Raw genomic sequence first — 20,631 nt, forward strand, 5'->3', positions numbered from 1 at the left:
TCTGTGTGTGTGTGTGTGTGTGTGTGTGTGTAGGATCTTGATTATGGAAGTTGGCTGAGTGTCAGGATGGGACAGGTTTCTTGTGTGTGTGCTGCAGTAGTATTTAGGAACATAGGAAGCTGCCATATACTGAGTCAGACCATTGGTCTATCTAGCTCAGTATTGTCTACCCAGTCTGGCAGAGGCTTCTCCAAGGTTGCAGGCAGCAGGAGTCTCTTGCAGCCCTATCTTGGAGGTGCTGCCATGGAGGGAACTTGGGACCTAGATGCTCTTCCCAGAGTGGCTCCATCTCCTGAGGGGAATATCTTCCAGTGCTCACACTTCTAGTCTCTCATTCAAATGCAAACCAGGGTGGACCCTGCTTAGCTAAGGGGACCAGTCATGCTTGCTACCACAAGACCAGCTCTCCTCCTCCACAACATAGGAGTTTGTTGTTTATTTATTTACGATCTTAGATCAAACATCAACATAGGAGTATATACTGCATGTTGGCATCTGATGTAGGAATCTGCTTATGGTGGGCAAACATGTGTTATGTATGCACAGTATGTTGGGGCCCCGGGCTTGCCCAGTTACACCTCTGGCTACTAGTTACACCTCTGGCTACTAGTCTGATGTCTGTGGGCCATCTCCATCCTCAGAGGTACAATACCTCTCAGAACCAGTTGCAGGGGAGCAACAGAAGGTGAGAAGGCATGCACATACCTCTTGCTTGTGGGCTCCCCAGAGGCATCTGGTGGGCCACTGTGTGAAACAGGATGCTGGACTGGATGGGCCTTGTGCCTGATTCAGCAGGGCTGTTCTTACATTCACACCACACTGAGCTATGGGAGTGTGGGCTCATGTTTGTTCCTCTACCCAGCTGCCCTCGCACATGCCAGCTTTGCCACCTGCATGTGCTGTCACATGCAGGGCAGTGGCCAGTACCCAGAAGGGCCTTCATGACCTTACTAGTTGGCTTTATTGTTGGCTGGGTGCTTTCTTCGTTCTCTCCCTCGTTCGGGGAGAGAACAAAGAAAATATGCAGCTGACAATGAAGCCAGCTGGGAATGAGACTGGACAGAGTTTGACAGGAGCGGTGAGTAATGTGAGACAGGCAGCTCCCAAGAGCTAGGTGGCTTGTGTTCTTTAAAACTCATCCACTCAATTATAGCTATGCCGTGTGTGTGTGTGTGTGTGTGTGTGTGTGCGCACACACACACACGCACACACACACACACACTGGTTTTTAGGTAGAGTTCCAGTTCCAGTTTAGGTAGAATTCCAGGTAGAGTTCATATGCAAAACAACTAAAATATTTTAGTTTTGAGTTCCGTTCCATTACACAGAAAATCCTGAGGTTTTTAAGGGGTTTCAGGTTTTATTGCATTACCAGCATTTTTATTTTGTTTTGTCATGCAAATATACCACTGAGATGATTTACCATGGGGCAAACAACCGGAAAATCCTCAAGGCTTTTTATGTATGGGCTCTAATGGAAGAGGCAGTAGCTCAGTGGCAGAGAACATGTATTGCATTCAGAAGGCTCCAGGTTCAATCCACTGGTGTCTCCAAGTCAGGCTGGGAAAGACCCTTTTCTGAAACCTTGGAGAGCCACTGCGGATTAATATAGACAATATGGTGCTAGCTGGATCAGTGATCTGACTTGATATAAGGTTTAGTGTGATTTTAAACGCATCCAGCCTCTTCACAACTTAAACAGATTTATAATTCCACAGCTGGAAACAACAAATGCTAGTTCCAAAAACCAAAGACCTTGAAGTGATTCACCCAGTGCATCATCTAGGCTAACCCACTATCCCACGATACCCTCAGCAACATACCGTCGATGCATGTTCATTGTGTTATCAGTTATATGCCTACTACAACCTTCAGTCTTTTATGAAATGCTTCTTAGCCAATGTTTCCCAATTTTATACTTCATTTTGTTCTTTTCCTATCTGTTATTCCATTGATGGGTGGTCCCACCATGAAGCAAGGTGAAAGTTTGCTTTGGGTCACAGAAATGCATGGGCAACAGCATGAGCAGCAAAATCTGCCTACTATTTGTGAGGGATTTTTTTGATAGTTTTAAAAAAGGCTTCCTGTTCCCATGACTCAAATGTCAGTGGCAGTGCAGCAGTTCAAAGTGTGTGTGTGTGGGGGGGGATAGTACCTTCCTTCAGATTGTTATATTTCTCCTTGTATGGGTTTCAGAGCCACGCAAGAGAATTCCTGTCATTAAAACCACTGCCAGCAGAGCTATGATCACAGGTGCACAGCAGTAAAGAAACAGTGTGAGCCTTTGTAGGACAAGGAAGGCAGTGGATGTCTGATGTGTGATGAGAGGAGAGTCACAAGGAGAAAACTCTCTTTCCTGGAGCCTGCCCAGTCAGTATTCCCTAATTGATCTTGTTGGGGCTCTCTCTAATTTTATCTGCTTTTGGCACAGGTAGGCTATTTGCATCCTCTTCCAACTACTTTGATGTCCTTTGTTGTCCCCTATGTCCTAGCAGCAAATGCTGATCCAAACACCCCGCCCCCCCCCAAACACACACACACACACACACACACACTTTTGATATCCAATTTGCATGTAGCAAGAATGGGGAGCCAGCCTGGTATTTTCAGAGGATGAGATGAGTTTTGAGGGATTTAGTTTTATGGAAAGATTGGCTTACTTTTGGTTAGTGGAACATGTCTTTCTTTCTTTCCTTTTTAAAAAAAAATGTTATGCCATTCTATGGGGGATAGTGGCAGTGGCAGAAGCAGCACTAGAGAGCTTCACAGCAACAAGCTCTGTCTGGTCACCATTTTGTTTTCTTCTAGGATGTCACAGGCATGGTACTAAATCACAAAATGTTGTATTTCTATAAAATGAAGGGGGTTTATGTGGCGGGGGGGGGGGGACATGCCCCCACACCAAGAATGCCATGGAAGTTATGCTGTGTAATGATGTAGCATAATTTCCAAGGCATTCTAAGGAAAAAGCAATTGACTGGAGCTGGTTGACAGAATCAGCTTCAGTATTTCAGTGCCACTGCTCCTGCCCACAGAAGCAAGCTGTAAAATAGTTTTGGAAAGGAAAGGAAATACACCAACTCCACTACCATTAATTAGTGTATTCAGCACCATTAAAAAAAACAGCACCACACCCTTTAAGCATTTTGCATATAAACACCTGCATTCACTTAGTTCATCCCTTCCCTGTGAACCCATTTATTTAATTGATTGATTGATTGATTTGATTTCTATACCACCCTTCCAAAAATGGCTGAGTGGTTTACATTAAAATAAAACTAAAATCAATTAATTGTTAAAATCAAAAACTGTAAAAACAACATAAACCATTATTAAAACATTTTAAAACAGTTTTGAAAACCAGGCCAAACAGATCTTAAGGGCTCTCCTGAAGGCCAATAATGAACACTGAAGATTACGGATTTCTATTGGAAGTACATTCCACAGCCCAGGAGCAGCTACAGAGAAGGCCCACCTCTGAGTCACCACCAGATGTGTTGATAGTAACTGAAGATTGACCTCCTCAGATGACCTTAATGTGCGGTGGAGAACGTGCAGAAGAAGGTGCTCTCTAAATTTTGCACCCCTAAATTTAACTGGAAACTCTTTGAAAAGAATTTTCTGTTCAGCTGTAGCACAAACATATTTCCTTTGAACTACTCTATGCTGCTGTCTCTGCGATCAAATTGCTAGTCCTCCATTTGCTATATTTCCAAAACCTAACTTTCTAAAAGAGGAGATTGGAGTGGTTGGGAGAAGATGAGAGGGGAAGGGAGCAGAGATATATATTGACAGTATAGACTGGAAATAAGCTCTTTCTCTCATTCTGTGTCCCACAACAGACATCATGAAAGAGACAAGCACTCAAATACATTTTTTAAAACCTGCCTAAAATCATATAAAAACATTAATGATCCAAGTTCTATGTACTGTGTGCTAGGCCTGGGTAGAGACCTAAAAGTCAGTGTTGGGTCCAATCCGACCTCTATTGACACCACAAATGTCAGTTTGAGGTCCTTTTGCCCCCACCAAAAGTCAGGGTCAGATTCGGGGTTGGGATCGGGAAAAGCAGAATTAAAAAAAACAAAGAAAATGGATACTCATTATTTGAACCCAGAAAAAAAGTAACACAACACCAGACAGTCACAGAGGAACTGATGTAAAAACAGAGAATCCAGGGAGGTATCCTGCCGCCCCAATTACTACAATAAATACGAGCTCTGGAGGGGGGAAAGTGGTGGGAGGGGTAAGTAAACCCTCCCTTCCCTTAAAGGAACCCACCCCACAGTGCCGGACCGCAGCTCTGTGGGTCCGTGCACACCCCTACCTGCCGCCTGATTTGTAAAGGTAATACGGCAACGGAGTGGGGAAAGCGCGGGAGGGGTAAGTAAACCCTCCCCCGCCCTTAATGGAACCCCCCACCCCAATCCTTCCGAACCCTTCCTCCTCCTCCTCCTCCCCCTCTCTTTCACGACAAGCCCTAAACTTTCAACTTCTCCCCGGCCAATTAGAAATTAAGACTCACCTAAATTTGGGGGGATATTTTTCAAGGAAAAAAGTGCATCTTATACTCTGTAAAATACGGTAGGGCTTAACAGGTGTGAGCCTGGGGTTATATTTTGCTGACCTCCTCACCTGGACTTACACCCGACTAAGTGCACTCTCCTGTATATCAGATGCCTCTATTTGTATTAGTTTTCATAAAGGCTTTAATAAAGATGGTCCAGGTTTTTATACCTATGCTCCATTTAATCCATGTTGTTGTCTGGCTCCTCATTTTCTCCATGCAATTTACTGACAAATACACTAGGGTGTGTTTTCACCTCCCAGAAATATGCAGTCTTATGCCGGTCCAAAGAAAGTGAAAATTATGCATATTGGTATATATATATACATTTGAAGGACAGACACAACATGCATATATCCATTCATGTGCACAAGAGAGAAGGAGAGAGTCAGGATATATACTAGAATGTTGATTACAGAATTAATGTTTCTATTTACATCCTAAGTAACACTAGACTAACAAAACACCGGTGCTACAAGAGAAGCACTGGTGTAGCACCACTGCTTCTGAAGAGTTTCAAATGCTGTACTGGTGCTTGTATTGCTGGGAAGGTGAGGAAGCGCAAATTTCAACAACCTCTCTTTCCCCAAAAAGCACTCTGTGCCACTCAACAATATGCCCCTGAGAGCTGTGCAACCCCCAAGGACAATGAGTGGCATGCAGTGCTTCTGAGGCAAGGAGAGATTGTCAAAATTATCCCCCCCCTCCACCGGTGGAGCCTAGTTAGTTGCACACTGCAGAAGCACCAGTAATTATCCCATAACACCAGTGCTTTTTTTATCTGAATGTCAGCCACTAGTTTTAATATGCATATAAGATATAATAGCCTTACATAATACACAGAACTAATTACTGTTACCTTGCCAGTTGATTTTGTTCCTTTCCAAATGCAAAAGTAGCAGATAGTCCAGGCAGCCAAAAGACATAGTGCCAGCTCCCAGCGCAGATTCCCAATGTGTTCAATTCCATCTGATATGGCCAACACCCTTCGTCTATGGAAAACATAACCATAAATTGCTAGAACCTTAGCAACATCAGGCAGTCAGTAAAAGTAAGCTGATTTGATGCAATTTGATCTTTAGCTCAAGAAACAGGCAATGAATGCCAGAGTTTATGTGGCTAACTAAAGCTTTGATAATGATTCCTACCGTTCAATATTCATTAGTGTTAGTATAATTAGTATAACAACATAGTATAACAAGAATTAGTATAACATTTAACCTTAAATAACATGACTTCAAAGATTCCAACAAATGATCAATAATTACTTTATAACAACATATGAAGAAATGGTTCCCATTCATTCACACTGAAAGTTCATATAGTTGGAGCTGACACAAACAGGAGCTGCCCCCTGGCAAATTTTATATGCAGTACATGTTCTGCAAACCTCGCAAAAATGTGATATTAGAAAAATTCACACTGTAAAAAAATCTGAGGCAAACCTTCATTGCCATCTTAGCACATTTCTAATGTGATTACTCCGCATATAAAAGTTGCAATGCAGACATAATGGTGCTAGGGCCATTATATGGTACAATAAAAAGAGCCTTGCTGTATCAGACCAAAAGTAGGGGTGTGAACAGACTGTTCAGTGCCGAACCGATTTGCCTCAAACCAGGCTTATTCAGCTACTTGACTGCAAACCAAACCAGAGGCGGTTCAGTCTGTGACCAAACTGAACCAAGCCCATTTTGGGTAGACCGCTTCATCATCAAAAGTGTGGTGGTGGTGGTGGTGGAGAGAGAAGTAAATTAAACCTCTTACTGGCCACTGCTCCCCTCCCCCCGGTGCGGGCGGCCCAAGCACACAATGATCCCCCTTTAGCAAGCTGGAGGCACAGTTCTGGCCTCTGCAGTTGTATGGAGTCCATTTGCGTGCCCACACAAATGGCCTCCACACATCCATGGAGACTGGAACCATGCTGCCGCTGTATGGGCAGCTTGCTGAAGGGGTATCGCTGCACACTTGGGCTACATCAGGCAGGCGAGCAGTGGCATCAGAAGCCATACAGGGCCAGTAAGAGGTTTAAGCTACTTCTCTCACCTCTACCCTTTAGAAAATTCCTCCACCCCTTTACTTGTAAAGGGGAATATTCACCAGATTCCCCCTTTACAAATATAGGCTCTCGAGCCGTTTGGGTCAAAAAGACCATTTCAGCTGGTCAATTCAACTGTACCAACATACAGTTCTAATTCGGTCCAAATTTGAACCGAACCACAATTTTAGATTTGTGCACACCCCTAACCAAAAGGTCCATCTAGCTCTACATACTGCTTCTCAAAGAGGCAGTCAAGCACCATCAAGAAGCCCACCAGTCAGGCAAAGCAATAGTCCTCTCCACTGTTTTGCCCCATAGCCTTACTTGTAAACCACCCAGAGACATAAGTTTAGGGTGGTATAGAAATATTTTAAACAGAATTTTTACGTTAATGATTTGATCAAGCGCCTGTAGAAGTCTGGTACACATGCTCCGAAATTGGCCAAGAAGGTGATCCCAATCCTGATGTATGCCGACAACGCGGTTATTTTTTTCTCAAACCAGGGTTGGGCTCAAAAGAGCTTTAGATGTCCTAGCCTCATATTGTAATGAGGTGCAGTTAAAAATCAATTACGATAAATAAAAAATTATGTGTTTTAAGAAGCAAAAAAAATGATATGGACACTGCACGGACATCAATTAGAACAGGTCACTCAAACAAAATATGTGGGGGTAGTTTTTCAACATGCAATGAATGCAAGGAAATCTGCGCATATGAGAATGGTAGCCAAGTCAGCAAAATACAGTGTGGCGGCAATTAATAGATTCTTTAGAACGCAAGGCGCAGGTTTTATCCCTGCAGCCTTAAAGTTATATTCTGCCAAAGTAATCCCTCAGTTATTTTATGGCATTCAATTGGGTCCATACTCAAATTTTGATATGCTGGGGGGGGGGGATCAATCTGGGTTTTTGAGAACTTTATTTGGTACCCCAAGATGCACTCCAAATGTAGTCCTGTGTATGGAGGCTGGTTTTCTAAAAATTGAATCACGTGCTTGGCTCTTAATTATTTATTTTTGTCACTTGCGGCCAACTGGGTTAATTCCCAAGTTCCTATCGGCTGTTCCTCAGCCGACTTGGTGTTTAGTGGTAAGCAATAAACTTACCTCTTTAGGAATCGTTCCTGAACAGCTGTTAGAGTTGGGCCGGGCAAATGCTAAAAGAGCAGTGAGACAACATCGGGTAGATATTGAGTTGCAAAATAACTGGGCCTCTCTACCAGACTTTTATAAAGGGATAAGATCCGAGATGGCTCTCTCACCTGCTAAATATTTGTCCTTCATTTTTCTTAGTAAATTCCACTGGGCATTCAAAAGAGCTAGGGTTAACTCCTTCCCTTCAGCGTTATTATTAGGGAGATACCAAGGTATCCCCATAGAACAACGCTGTTGTCGCTGTGGATCCGGGGAAGTAGAAACCACTGACCACATTTTATTGCACTGAAAACTACACTTAAACCTAAGGACATGCTTTATTTTTCCTTTGATATGTAGATTGTCAAACCAGTCTGATGAATATCTTGTTAAATTTTTACTTTCAAATGAGAATGCCTCAGTTTCTAACTCTGTAGCTAAGTTTTGTTATATTGCTTCCAGGATGTATATAGGGGAATTGTTTTTAGGAGGTTAATGTATTATTGTATAGATGTAATTGTATCCACTGATGGTATATGTTTTCTGTTTTGGTCTAAGACCGTAAATAAAATTTGACTTTGAAATGAAACATACAAACTGGATTCAGTAGTGTAATGCATACAGCTCTCAACCGTGGATCAGGAGGGGCAGGTTTGCAATCGCTCTAAAATCTAATGAATATATGAACAATATTTCTTTATTAAGAAGAGTTTTTAAATATCTAATAAACTGGCAATTCTAGCAATAAAACAAAAAACAAAAGATAAATGACTCTAATCTCAAACAATTGTTGATTATGTGGGATGATGTCAGGAAAATGTTTCTGGTTAAATGATCAGCAATTGTTGGGAGGGGGCATTTTGCATTGAGGCAACTGTAGACATGCGGTTGGGTGAGGTTAGGGTTGTTGCCTAGATCTTATGGCTGAACATTGTGTCAGGTCCAGCACATTGCACCTGACATGCCCTCTGTTGGGGAGTGTTGGAGGGACTTTAACAATGGCAGCAGGCAGCCTCCAGCAGTTTTGAGGCTCCGTGCTGTCATTGCAGAATTTCATTGGAGATCCAACATGTCTGTCAGACCGGCCCCCTCATTGCTCTATCCTTCTCCTCACCTTTTACTAGCAAGAGACATAGCTATGCATTGCTTTATCTTCACTCTGAAAGAAGCATTATCATGCCTTCCATGGCCTCAGTGAACCTTTTTTCCTTTTCCTATTGAGATATCTGGTCAAAGCCTGTTCATGATGTTGTTACATTGATGTTTAATAAAACTGTTGTCCGGTGCCATTTATCCATATACTTGGATGAGCGTATCTTTATCAATGCAATAGTTTCTGTTATACTTCTTTCAGTTTATCAGTTGTTTTTATTCCACTTTTCCTCTTATCTATTTTCTGTTTTCTCTTCTGATGCTCCGCCCTCTCTAAATGTCACCAACCAACATTCCCCATGGGCCAATTAGGATAAAGGATTTGCCTGACCATTCTGCCCCAGTGATTAAAATGTGAGCACATCACAAGCATGTACATTGTCTCCCCCCACATGCTATTCCTTAATGGGAGGGAGCACAATTCTTCCAAACTGTTCCACTACAGACACTCCAAATATTACTGTAAAGTAGTATTTGGAGCAATTGAAGTTGAGCTGTTTGGATGAACCATTCTCCCCCTAGGTGTAAACCACACAGAGATTTTTATACAAGGCAGTATATAAATTCAATCAATAGGTAGGTAAGTAGGTAGGTAGGAAAGGATTCCACGGCTATATAAATTAAATGGTAAGGAGCCAAGGTGGGTGGGAGTTCCTGAAGATGTTACTAAAGGTGCAGTTCCAAACAATTTGAATGAAAAAGAAAACTGGAAGACAGCTAAATGCCAATGTGGCCACAAGAAAAGCTTAGTGATGAGCTGAACATTAAAAGGGTATATTTAAGAACTGGAAGAGAGTATATGTTAGCAAGAACGAATATAGATGAATAATCCAGACTAGTAGGGACAGTGTCAGGAAAGCTCAGAACAAGATGAGGCTGGAGAGGGATTTATTTATTTATTTATTTATTTTTACATTTCTATACCGCCTTTCGTTAAAAGAAAACCCCAAGGAGGTTTACAAAAATTAAAACATACAATAAAAGCAATAAAAACATCAAGCAATTAAAACATCAAGCTAAAAACATATAAAACAGGCATAAAAACAAGACAACAGATAACAGATAAAAACACAGAGAAGCCGCAGTAAAAACAATTATGTAAAAGTCTGGGTAAAAAGCCAAGTCTTTAAAAGCTTTCTAAAAGCCGTGATGGAGTCTGAGGAACGAATGGCCACTGGGAGAGCATTCCAGAGTCTAGGAGCAGCAACAGAGAAGGCCCTGTCCCGAGTGCACGAAAGCCGGGCCTCCCTCATTGTCGGTACCCGGAGCAGGGCCCCCTCAGATGTCCTCGTCAAGTGGGCAGCAACCCTTGGGAGCAGGCAGTCCCTCAAATACCCCGGGCCCAAACCGTTAAGGGCTTTAAAGGTCAAAACCAGCACCTTGAATTGGACCCGGAAATGAACCGGCAGCCAGTGCAGCTCTTTCAAAATGGGGGTGATATGTTCCCAACGGGCAGCTCTGCATAACACCCTCGCTGCCACGTTTTGCACTAGCTGCAGTTTCTGGATACTCTTCAAGGGCAGCCCCACGTAGAGCGCGTTACAGTAATCCAGCCGCGACGTGACTAAGGCGTGGGTAACCGTGGCCAGATCTGCCTTCTCAAGAAAGGGACGCAGCTGGCGCACCAGCCGAAGCCGTGCAAAGGCACCTCTGGCCACCACCTCCACCTGAGCTTCCAAAAGCAGAGCCGGGTCCAGTAGTACCCCCAAGCTGCATACTCGCTCCTTCAAGGGGAGTGCAACCCCATCCAGAACCGGTAAAATCTCCTCATCCCGATTGGCTCTCCTACTGGCCAACAGTACCTCCGTCTTATCCGGATTCAATTTCAGTTTGTTAGCCCACATCCAACCCATCACGGCCTCCAGCCCCCGATTCAGGACATCCACCGCCTCCCTGGGATCAGAAGACAAGGAGAGATAGAGCTGAGTGTCATCCGCATATTGCTGACAACTCAGTCCAAATCCCCGGATGACTTCTCCCAGCGGCTTCATGTAGATGTTAAACAGCATGGGGGACAAGACCGATCCCTGCGGGACCCCACAGGCCAATGGCCACAGGGCCGAGCAGTAGTCCCCTAGCACCACCTTCTGGACCCTCCCCTCAAGAAAGGACCGGAACCACTGCAACGCAGTGCCTCCGATTCCCATACTCGAGAGGCGGCCCAGAAGGATACCATGGTTGATGGTATCGAACGCCGCCGAGAGGTCCAGCAGAACCAACAGGGACGCACTCCCCCTGTCTAGTTCCCGGCATAGGTCATCCACTAGAGCGACCAAGACAGTCTCAGTCCCATACCCAGGGCGGAAGCCAGATTGAAAAGGGTCCAGATAATCCGTATCATCCAAGACCCTCTGCAGCTGGGACGCCACCACACGCTCCATCACCTTGCCCAAAAAGGGAAGGTTAGACACAGGTCTATAGTTGTCTAGGTTGGAGGGATCAAGGGAGGGCTTTTTTAATAGAGGTCTTACCACCGCCTCCTTGAGGCACAATGGCATCCTGCCCTCCCTTAATGAAGCATTAACGATCAGCTCCATCCATCTGCCCGTCCCCTCCCTGGCAGCTTTTATTAGGCATGAAGGGCAAGGGTCAAGAGCGCACGAAGTCGCCCGCACACTGCCCAGGATCTTGTCCACATCCTCAGGCCACACCAACCAAAAAGAACCCAACACAACGGGACCAGATGGTACCAAAGGCACGTCTGCCGGAACTGCCAAAACTCTGGAGTCCAGGTCAGCACGGATGCAAGCGACTTTATCTGCAAAGCGACAGGCAAACCGATCACAAAGAGCTGTAGATGACTCCTCCCCCATTGTCTGGGGGGATGTGTGGAGCAAAGTTTTCACCACACGAAACAGATCTGTTTGTCTGCACTGAGCAGACGCAATGGAGGCGGAGAAAAAGCATTTCTTCGCCGCCCCCACTGCCACGGCGTAGTCCCTAAAATGGGCTCTAGCCCGTGTTCGGTCGGATTCATGACGACTCTTCCTCCAGCGTCGCTCCAGCCGTCGCCCGAGTTGCTTCATCGCCCTAAGCTCCGAGGAAAACCAAGGAGCAGAACGGGCTCCACCAAGCCAGAGAGGGCGTTTAGGAGCAACCGTGTCAACAGCCCAGGCCATTTCTCCATTCCAGAGATCAACCAAGGCCTCAACAGGGTCACCAGCTCTGGACACTGGAAACTCCCCAAGGGCCGTCTGAAATCCAAGCGGATCCATAAGCCTCCGGGGGCGGACCATCTTAATTGGCCCACCACCCCTGCAGAGGGCAGACGGAGCAGTCAAACTAAACCCCACCAGGTGATGATCTGTCCATGACAAGGGAGTGGTCTCAAATTCCCCCACCTCCAGATCATTTATTTCCCGGTCGGCAAAAAACAGATCCAGAGTGTGTCTCGCCACGTGGGTAGGGCCCGATACCAATTGAGACAGGCCCATGGTTGCCATGGAGGCCATGAAATCCTGAGCCGCACCCACTAGGGGGGCCTCAGCGTGGACACTGAAATCCCCCAAAACAATAAGCCAGGTGGAACCCAAGGCCACCTCCGAGACCACCCCCGCCAGCTCAGGTAGGGAGACTGAAGTGCAGCGGGGTGGTTGGTACACCAGCAGAATCCCCAGCCTATCTCGGAGGCCCACCCTCAAGGACAAACACTCGAAATTCTGAGATTGCCTGACCGGGCACCTGGAAATGGGGAGAGTCTCTCGAAAGATGACTGCAATGCCTCCTCCCCAACCCTCGAGGCGAGGCTGCTGCACGATCTGGAAACCTGGAGGACAAAGCTGAGAGAGACCAACCCCGCCCAGCGCATCCAACCAGGTCTCCGTCACACATACCAGGTCAGCACGCTCATCCACAATCAGATCGTGGATGAGAGATGTTTTTGCGTTAACTGACCTGGCATTCAGCAGCAGCACCCTAATCCTCGAGGGAGTGTTCTCAGAGCTCCCTAGGGTCAGAGGGTTGGGAGAAGGGCCGGAAAAAGGAACAGGCCTCAATTGCCTGGACCGATTTCCCCTGTAACGGCCTGCCCAACTCCCACCGCCATACCTCCCTCTGCCCGCTACCCGTGATATTGCCGCCCCCCACTCCAGACCCACTTTTTTGCTCTCCCAGACACTCTCTCCCAGGGATGCTCAGTGCAACAAGAAGGGCTTTTTCAGTTATGTTTGAAGGAGAGGGAAATGAAGGAAATGTTAAGACTTGTTGCACACGTAAGGATAGTGAAATGTTAACAGTGGTCAGAGGGAAGGCAAAGTGTAATCTGCTACTGGGCAGAAAAGTGATTTGTGTACTTTTAGTTCTTGCCTTGTGCAATGTCTGGACTGTGTAATCTGTGCTAGCATGTAACATGTATGGATGGACATGTTGCTTGTTGGTAGGGAACTGAAAAGCCCAAGGAATTGTATTTATTATTGCACAAATAACTGTCTTTTAAATAACGTCAATGTGTTTTAGAACTGTATTGTTAAACATCTTGTGCAATGAAAAGGTGAGGAATTAATGAATGAAAGAAAAAGTGTTTTCTGTAGTTTTCACCCTTTTACTACCAGGCTCTGCCATAGCTGCACACCACCATTGGCCCTGCTAGACTTCCTCAAATCCTTTGTACATAGGACCCTACCGCGGTAACAGAATGTTGATTTTTAGGAGTTGCCAGTCCTAGAGCCAAGGCATTGACAGCAGTGTCAATAGTCAAAAGCTGCAGTGGTTATTACAGCATGAAGGAAATGGTTATCTCTATCCTAAATATTGCCCATAGTTACTCTCCCTAGTCTCCATCAATCAAAATATTTTCAGTATAAGGAAAAATCCAGCAGTTATACAAAACTCCAGCAGGATTCCAATGTTTAAAATGCCTCTATTCTAGTAGTCTCTAATTCCCATTAAACACTAATACCAGTGAAGGTGTAGCCTCAGAACTGTGCCAAGAGCCACTACACACCTTAGCATTGTGACAAAAAGAGCATGCAGCAGTAGGCACAACAGGATCCAGAATGCTTTTCATTCTTGTCTTTGTTAGCTTTAGCTATTATTTCAAAAATTACAAAAGCAAGAGCTCCACAAAGATACAGGAAACGAGGAACTTGCTATTAGGGGTGTGCACAAACCGAAATCACCATTCGGTTCGAATTCTGACTGAACCACTTGTCTCTGAACCGGTTCGTTTGAACTGACCATCCAGTCCGGTCTGTTTGACCGAACCAATTCAGCTGTTCAAGGGGCTATACATGTAATGATTCTCCTTTACAAGCAAAGGGGTGGGAGAATCCTCTAAAGGGTGGCAAGATAAGTAGTTTAAAGTTCTTACTGGACCAGCCCAAGAGCACAGCGATCCCTCTCTAGCAAACTGCCCATGCAGCGGTGGCGCGGTCCCAGCCTCTGTGGATGCATAGAGGCCAGAACTGCGCTGCCACCATAAGGACAGCTTGCTGAAGAGGGATCACCACACGCTTGGGCTACGCCAGGAGGGTGAGCAGCAGCACCGGCAGCCACACTGCGCTGGTAAGAACTTTTAAACTACTTCTCTCTCCACCACCACCACCACCGGCTGCCTTTTCGATGCCAAACCAGTCTTGGTTCAGTTCGATCGCCACCTCTGGTTTTATTTGCAATTGAACCACCGAGCTGGCCTGATTCGAGGTGAACCAGTTAAGCATCAAATGGTGCATGCACACCCCTACTTGCTATTTAAAACAACTTAGACAATCACAGAAAGTCACCTAATGGCGCAGTGGGGAAATGACTTGACTAGCAAGCCAGAGGTTGCTGGGTCAAATTCCTGCTGGTATGTTTCCCAGACCATGGGAAACACCTATATCGGGCAGCAGCGATATAGGAAGATGCTGAAAGGTATCATCTCATACTGCGCGGGAGATGGTAATGGGTAAATCCCTCCTGTATTCTACCAAAGAAAACCACAGGGTTCTGTGGTTGCCAGAAACCGACTTGACGGCACACCTCACCTTTAGACAACCACAGAATATGTTTGCTAGTTACTTCTTCATCTCAGACAGCTTAAACCTATCACTTTTGAACAAGCACAAACAGTGTACTCAGCTATAAAGTAGCTTCAAACACTTCCACACAATGGAATGACCGGTTTCCAGGATCCCAAGCTATCTGGAAAATGTACGCACTCCGCTAACACAAGGGAAGCCAGGTTAGCTATGCAAGACTATTCATTTAGCAGGGCTTAGCTACCCAAACCAATGAAAATTCTTAACGGTAACCTGAAGAAACTTTGACCAGCAAACCACATTAAAAAATAACAAGCTAACCAAAATGAACCAATCATCATAAATGATGAACCAGTCAGAACATTACCATTTCAGAAAATGCAGTAGTATAAGATACTCTGAACATTGCTCATCTTTAGATTCTGCAGCCTCAGAAGCCAGAAGCAAAAGACGTGCTGCAGAAAAATAGTGGTTGATTTGCGCTTTGTGGCTAGCTGATATACTTCTTCCTGCTTTGACTAAATCAGACAAAAGTGTTGTGTCTCACTTTGTGGTTGTGCTGTTTAAATAAGAGACTGGGCAAGCCACTATAATGCTTTCACAGCACAAGCCTACCTACATCATTATAACATTTGAAGCATTGAGCTTGCATAAAGAATATAAGGAACAAGACAGGAAATTTATGGCATCTGAGTTTTCAGCCTTCCTGTTGTGGGGTAAAAAACATGCTGCCAACCATTTTGAATTAGTAGATTTCAAATGGCATTCAAAGCTTTTCAAAGACAAAGAAAAAAAAAACCATTGTTTTGCCTTTTATGCAAAAACTCTGCTCCACCTCCTAGAAGACAGCTCACATGAAGCACAGAACATATAACTAATCCATAAAGCATAATGTTCCATAAACTCTGTGTGGAAGAAAGAAAAAGGAAGTACATGGAAGAAAGAAAAAAGAGGTGCACAATTGGTCTAACAGTGATTTTCTCACCAGGCACAACACAGCTTTGCCTAATTCCTTCCCCTCCGCTCCCCTGCTGAGACTCTGGCTGCCCAGAGTCAGAGCAGCAGCCTAGACAGTTCTATTCTTGAAAATCTACAGGCTCTATGCCCAGGATGCCCACTTTCTATTTTTATTCATCCGTACATTCACCCTTTCCCCATTTGAGTTGGTGAAATAGATCAGCAGAAAAGTCAGATCTTTGGCCTCGTAGAGTATACACTAGAGTGATCGTCCACTTTGTCAAAATAGTGTGGTTGGAAGCATGCAAAGGAAAGATAAGTGATCAAAGTTCTTAGGATAAAATGGTTTGGCTGCACTGAGCACATTTAAATTAAAATTAGCAAATGTGAACAAGGTTAGATATTTTCCTGGAGTCTGGTACTTTTCCCACAAATAAGAACCAGTAAAGGACAAAGAAAAGTACACCTGTCTATACACAACAATAATTCCAAGTTTATTACCTTATTTAAAATTATTTCCTGTTCTACAAGCCTTCTATAGCATGTAAAGGACTATACACCAATAGAAGCTGCCATGATGAGGAAAATTACTCAAAGTAGTGCCACTGAAATAAGAAATTTTAATGGGACTACACTGAGTAATTTACCTCATCATGGCAGCTAGATAATTTGGACTACATATCAAGAGAGAATCAGGCAACACAGAAATGTACAAGCCAAGCATCAGAAACATGAATTACTGGGATGGGAGTGTGGATGGGGGCAAGATAAGGCAGTTGGCCACCTCCATCCAATTGAGCCAGTTCCCATTGAATTCATTGGGGCACACATACTCCCAAGGAGGGGGTACTGAATTGCAGGCTTTGCTGCCCCCTGGGAGAAGTTCTGTGGACACACATAATCAGAAGCTGGTATACTCAGACATTTTTCAGGGCACATGCACTAGTAAGAAGCACATCTACAGCTGGAATGGTGAAAAGGAGGAACAGCAGCACCTATTGCCCATTCACTTGCCTTCCCCTTCTGGGTCAATTCAACATGTAACAGACCTCACAGCTAAGCATCATGGGAAGGCTGAATATGTTACAAAGTCCAACTATTAAATAAAAATACGACACTCAGTAGAAACGACACAGTAATGGAAAAAGGTCTTGTTCCTGAAATTCTAGTAGTAAGTGAAAAATTCCATCTACTACAACCAAGAACCGAGCCCCCTCTGTATCCTTTCAGGTATCCTATCAACACCACCTTTTCTATTTTCATTATTTTTGCTCCTCATATTTTGCTCCTCTCCTCATTTTTTTGCACTCCTCTGGGGGTTTTAGGGAAAGGTTATTTTTTTGTTAAAAATCAATTGCTTCCCCACTTCTTTTGTGGGTTGGGTGGTAGGTAGCACCCATCATGCCATACCCACTTTGGTGTCCCTAGGAGCTACCCTACAACAACTACAGCAACTACAAGTTTTTATACAACACACTTCAACCAAATTTCTAAAAGCGGTTTACAATGAAAAATAAGCAATACATAAATAAGATGATTCCCTGTCCCCAAAGGGCTCACCAGCTAAAAGAAACATAAAGTTGACACTTGAAATAGCCACTGGAGGGATGCTGTGCTGTGGCTGAATAGGGCCAATTGCTCTCCTCCTGCTAAAAAGAAGAGAACCACCACTTTAAAAGGTGTCTCTTTGTTGTACCCATGGGAAACAATGGGGTTTGTTTTTTTAAAGTTTCCCCATTGTTCCTTAGGGCCAAAGCTCTCAAAATATTGAAGTTTTTTCTGTCAAAATAACCAGTTCAGTTGCTGTTTCATCAAAACATTATAGCCATCTGCATATAGACCGAGCTCAAAAAAAAACACAAAATCAATTTTGTGCACATCCCTAGTCTGGAACTCACATTGCTGCATGTGCATAATGAGAGTCCTGATATCCACCACTGTTTCATAAAATGCATTAGTAATAATGAATTGATTCATTGAAATATTGGGCAAGTTCACCAATTTTTAAGATGCAATTAATGTTTTTTAGGTAATCGTACCTAGGAAGTATGTGAGAGGATAAATTTATTTTAATGATTTATTGAGCATTTCAATAAAAACAAGTTGTTCTAGTAAGAAATAAATCAGCCTACTTTCCTTTCACTGTCTACATAACTGGACTAAATTTGATGCAAATCGAGGTCCACAAGTTAGATCTCTTGCACCTCAAATGTTCATGCATCCTCCATCTTGGATCAGGGTGGATTACATCATTACAAAATACACCATTGAGGTGTCCCTGTGTGTCACTCACTACAACTGTATTAAATTTAGTTCAAATCGGTTAGACAGTCCTCAGGTTAGTACACTTGCTAGGAGTGTGCAATTCGGATTTTTGGTGTTTCAGCTCGGACCTGAGCCGAAATACCCCCGTTCTGTTCTGGGGTTGAATATGGCCCTCCCAAATCACCACCCCCCCGATTCGGTTCGGACCCGAATTTATTCGGGTCCGAATCCAAATCGATTCAGGGCAAAAAAGCAGGTCCCAGCGGCAAAATAGTGGGGTGGGGTGGTAGTGCCCAATGGATGGAGGATACCACCCAAATTTCAGGGGGATTGGTCAAAGGGCTGATTTTTGGTGAATTTTTGAAGTTTTGGTGTCTTTGGGGCAGATAGGGGGCATAACATGGGATCTGGGTCAAAAGAGTGGGGTGGGGTGGTAGTGCCTAATGGGTGGAGGTTACCACCCCAATTGCAGAGGGATTGGGCAGAGGGCTGATTTTTGGTGAATTTCTGAAGTTTACGCGTCTTTAAGGTTTTCCCCCATGAAGGGTGTATTGCTTCACATCGGGGGGAAAGGGGTGTCCATAGCCGGGTGGGGTTGGTGGTAGTGCCGGGTAGGGGCAAGGAAGCTACCTGAATTTTTTCAAAGGATTTGGGCAGAGGGCTGATTTTTGGCGAATTGTTGAAGTTCACGCGTCTTTAAGGTTTTTCCTCATAAGTTATAATGGAGCTTTCAGCAGCCCCATAAGTGCACTTGGAGGGTGCTGGGGTGGCCCAGAGAGAGTGGTGGAGTGCACATAGGGTGCCAACCACCCCCATGGGTTTCTAACCCATGGGGTACAAGGTTCTGCTGTTTCTGAGGTTTTCTGAGTGTGGATTCTATGATAGCAAATTAGAGTGGATTCATGGTGTCTCATTGAAAATCTCATTTGCTATTACCCCTGTATTAAGTCAGTGTGGGTCAGCTTCAGAGCAAGTGAACGTAGATTTTTTATTGGCGGATTTGAACGATTCTATTTCCTTGAGAGTTGCAAAGTTCTGCTTTATAGCAGGCAAACTACGGCAGAGAAGAGTCGAAAGGAGTGGTGCAGGGTTTGAGTAGCAGAAACTTGGTGAAGATTTACTGAAGGTTTGCTTTCTTTTTGTTTTATTGTATTATTATCTGCTTTTACTCTGTAACCTGATTGTATTATTCTGTAGTTGTTTTATTTTATTTGGCCATTAGCCGTAATAAAGTGGATGGATGGATAAATGAATGAATTTAAGAAAACTTCAGAAGTAAAAGTCTGATGCAAAGCAGGTAGAATATGGTGCCTTTGGTTAAAAAATCCTTTACAGAAAAGATAAAAATGCCCAGCTCTGTGCATGTTACTGAGTCTAGAGTATCAATATTCTAAAGCAGAAAATAAGAGAAAATTTCTATACCTTTGGTTGAGCAAACGTGTGTCAGGAGCCTGTGGGTAACTTGCTTTATATTTCTAAAGTTCCAAAACAAGACATATCCTCTCATGGAATCTCCTTGTACATCCACCATAGAAGAGTATCCTTACTTAAGGATTTCTCCCCAGATCTGAGGAGTCTGAGTGATATCAGCATTCCCTGGTTTGACATCCCCAGAAGATGCAGAAGAATGAAAATGATGGCTTTGTAAGCAATACATAAAGAATATGATAGGAATATAGGTAGCTGCCTTACACTGAATCAGACCCAATCCATCTAGCTAAGAATTGCCTGCACTGACTGGCAGCAGTGTGTGGGAGATGTCCTCCTTGTGCTGGAAGACAATTCAGGGCAATTTGTTACAGCACTGGGAAGAGGGTGTCTATGGCTGAATTTAAAAATCACAGTGGAGAATATTGCAGAAAGAATTGTCCAAGATATAGTTCTAAGGTAATTTAAGTGTGCTAGTGAATATCCAAAATGCATAGTATGAGGGATGAATATTGAAAACACATAGTGATGTGGGCACACAATGTTAAAAAAAAAAGTCTATGCATAATTACATGGAAGTAAGACCTCTCCAGGGGGCATGGAAAGGGTCACAGGAAGCTCAGCATGCAGGGCTCAGTCCAGAGATTGGGGCTGGAACTGGAGTCTAAGTTGGGATCAGAAATGAAGAGCTGGAGCAGGAAGCAGAAACAGAAATCTAAACACTGGAGTTAAAGCGAGAAAGCAGCTCTGTGAGAAGTTCTCTATGGGGACATGTTGTACCAATGCCTGGCAGGCAAACATCAAGGGGTTCTTATAATAGCTGGATGCTCCACAGCTTGCTAGATCTTTAGCTAGGTCCTGATTCAGGGTATACATCTGTCTTACATGCCCTGAACCTTGGGGTCGTGGTGGACAGCCCGTTGAAAGTGTTCACCCAATGTGTAGCAGCTGTGAAAAAGGCCAATTCCATGTTTGGAATCATTAGGAAAAAGATTGAAAATAAAATGCTAATATTATAATGCCCTTAAACAAAAACATGGTGTGGCCACATTTGGAGTACTGTGTACGGTTCTGGTCACCCTACCTCAGAAAGGACATTATAGAACTGGGAAAGGTGCAGAAGAAGCAACC

General features: G+C 44.2%; 1 protein-coding gene across 2 annotated transcripts in view; it reads right to left on the minus strand.

The window, feature by feature from the left end:
• The window catches only part of SLC6A11 (solute carrier family 6 member 11), a 283,028-nt gene that overhangs the window by 185,202 nt on the left and 77,195 nt on the right, over window positions 1–20,631 (minus strand). For both annotated transcript variants that reach the window (XM_053294644.1, XM_053294643.1), the window contains one exon: window positions 5,427–5,559. In XM_053294644.1, the coding sequence (XP_053150619.1) occupies window positions 5,427–5,559 (133 nt within the window). The remainder of the gene's footprint in view (window positions 1–5,426; window positions 5,560–20,631) is intronic.

This window comes from Hemicordylus capensis, chromosome 2 (genome assembly GCF_027244095.1).
Source record: "Hemicordylus capensis ecotype Gifberg chromosome 2, rHemCap1.1.pri, whole genome shotgun sequence".
Classification (NCBI taxonomy): domain Eukaryota; kingdom Metazoa; phylum Chordata; class Lepidosauria; order Squamata; family Cordylidae; genus Hemicordylus; species Hemicordylus capensis.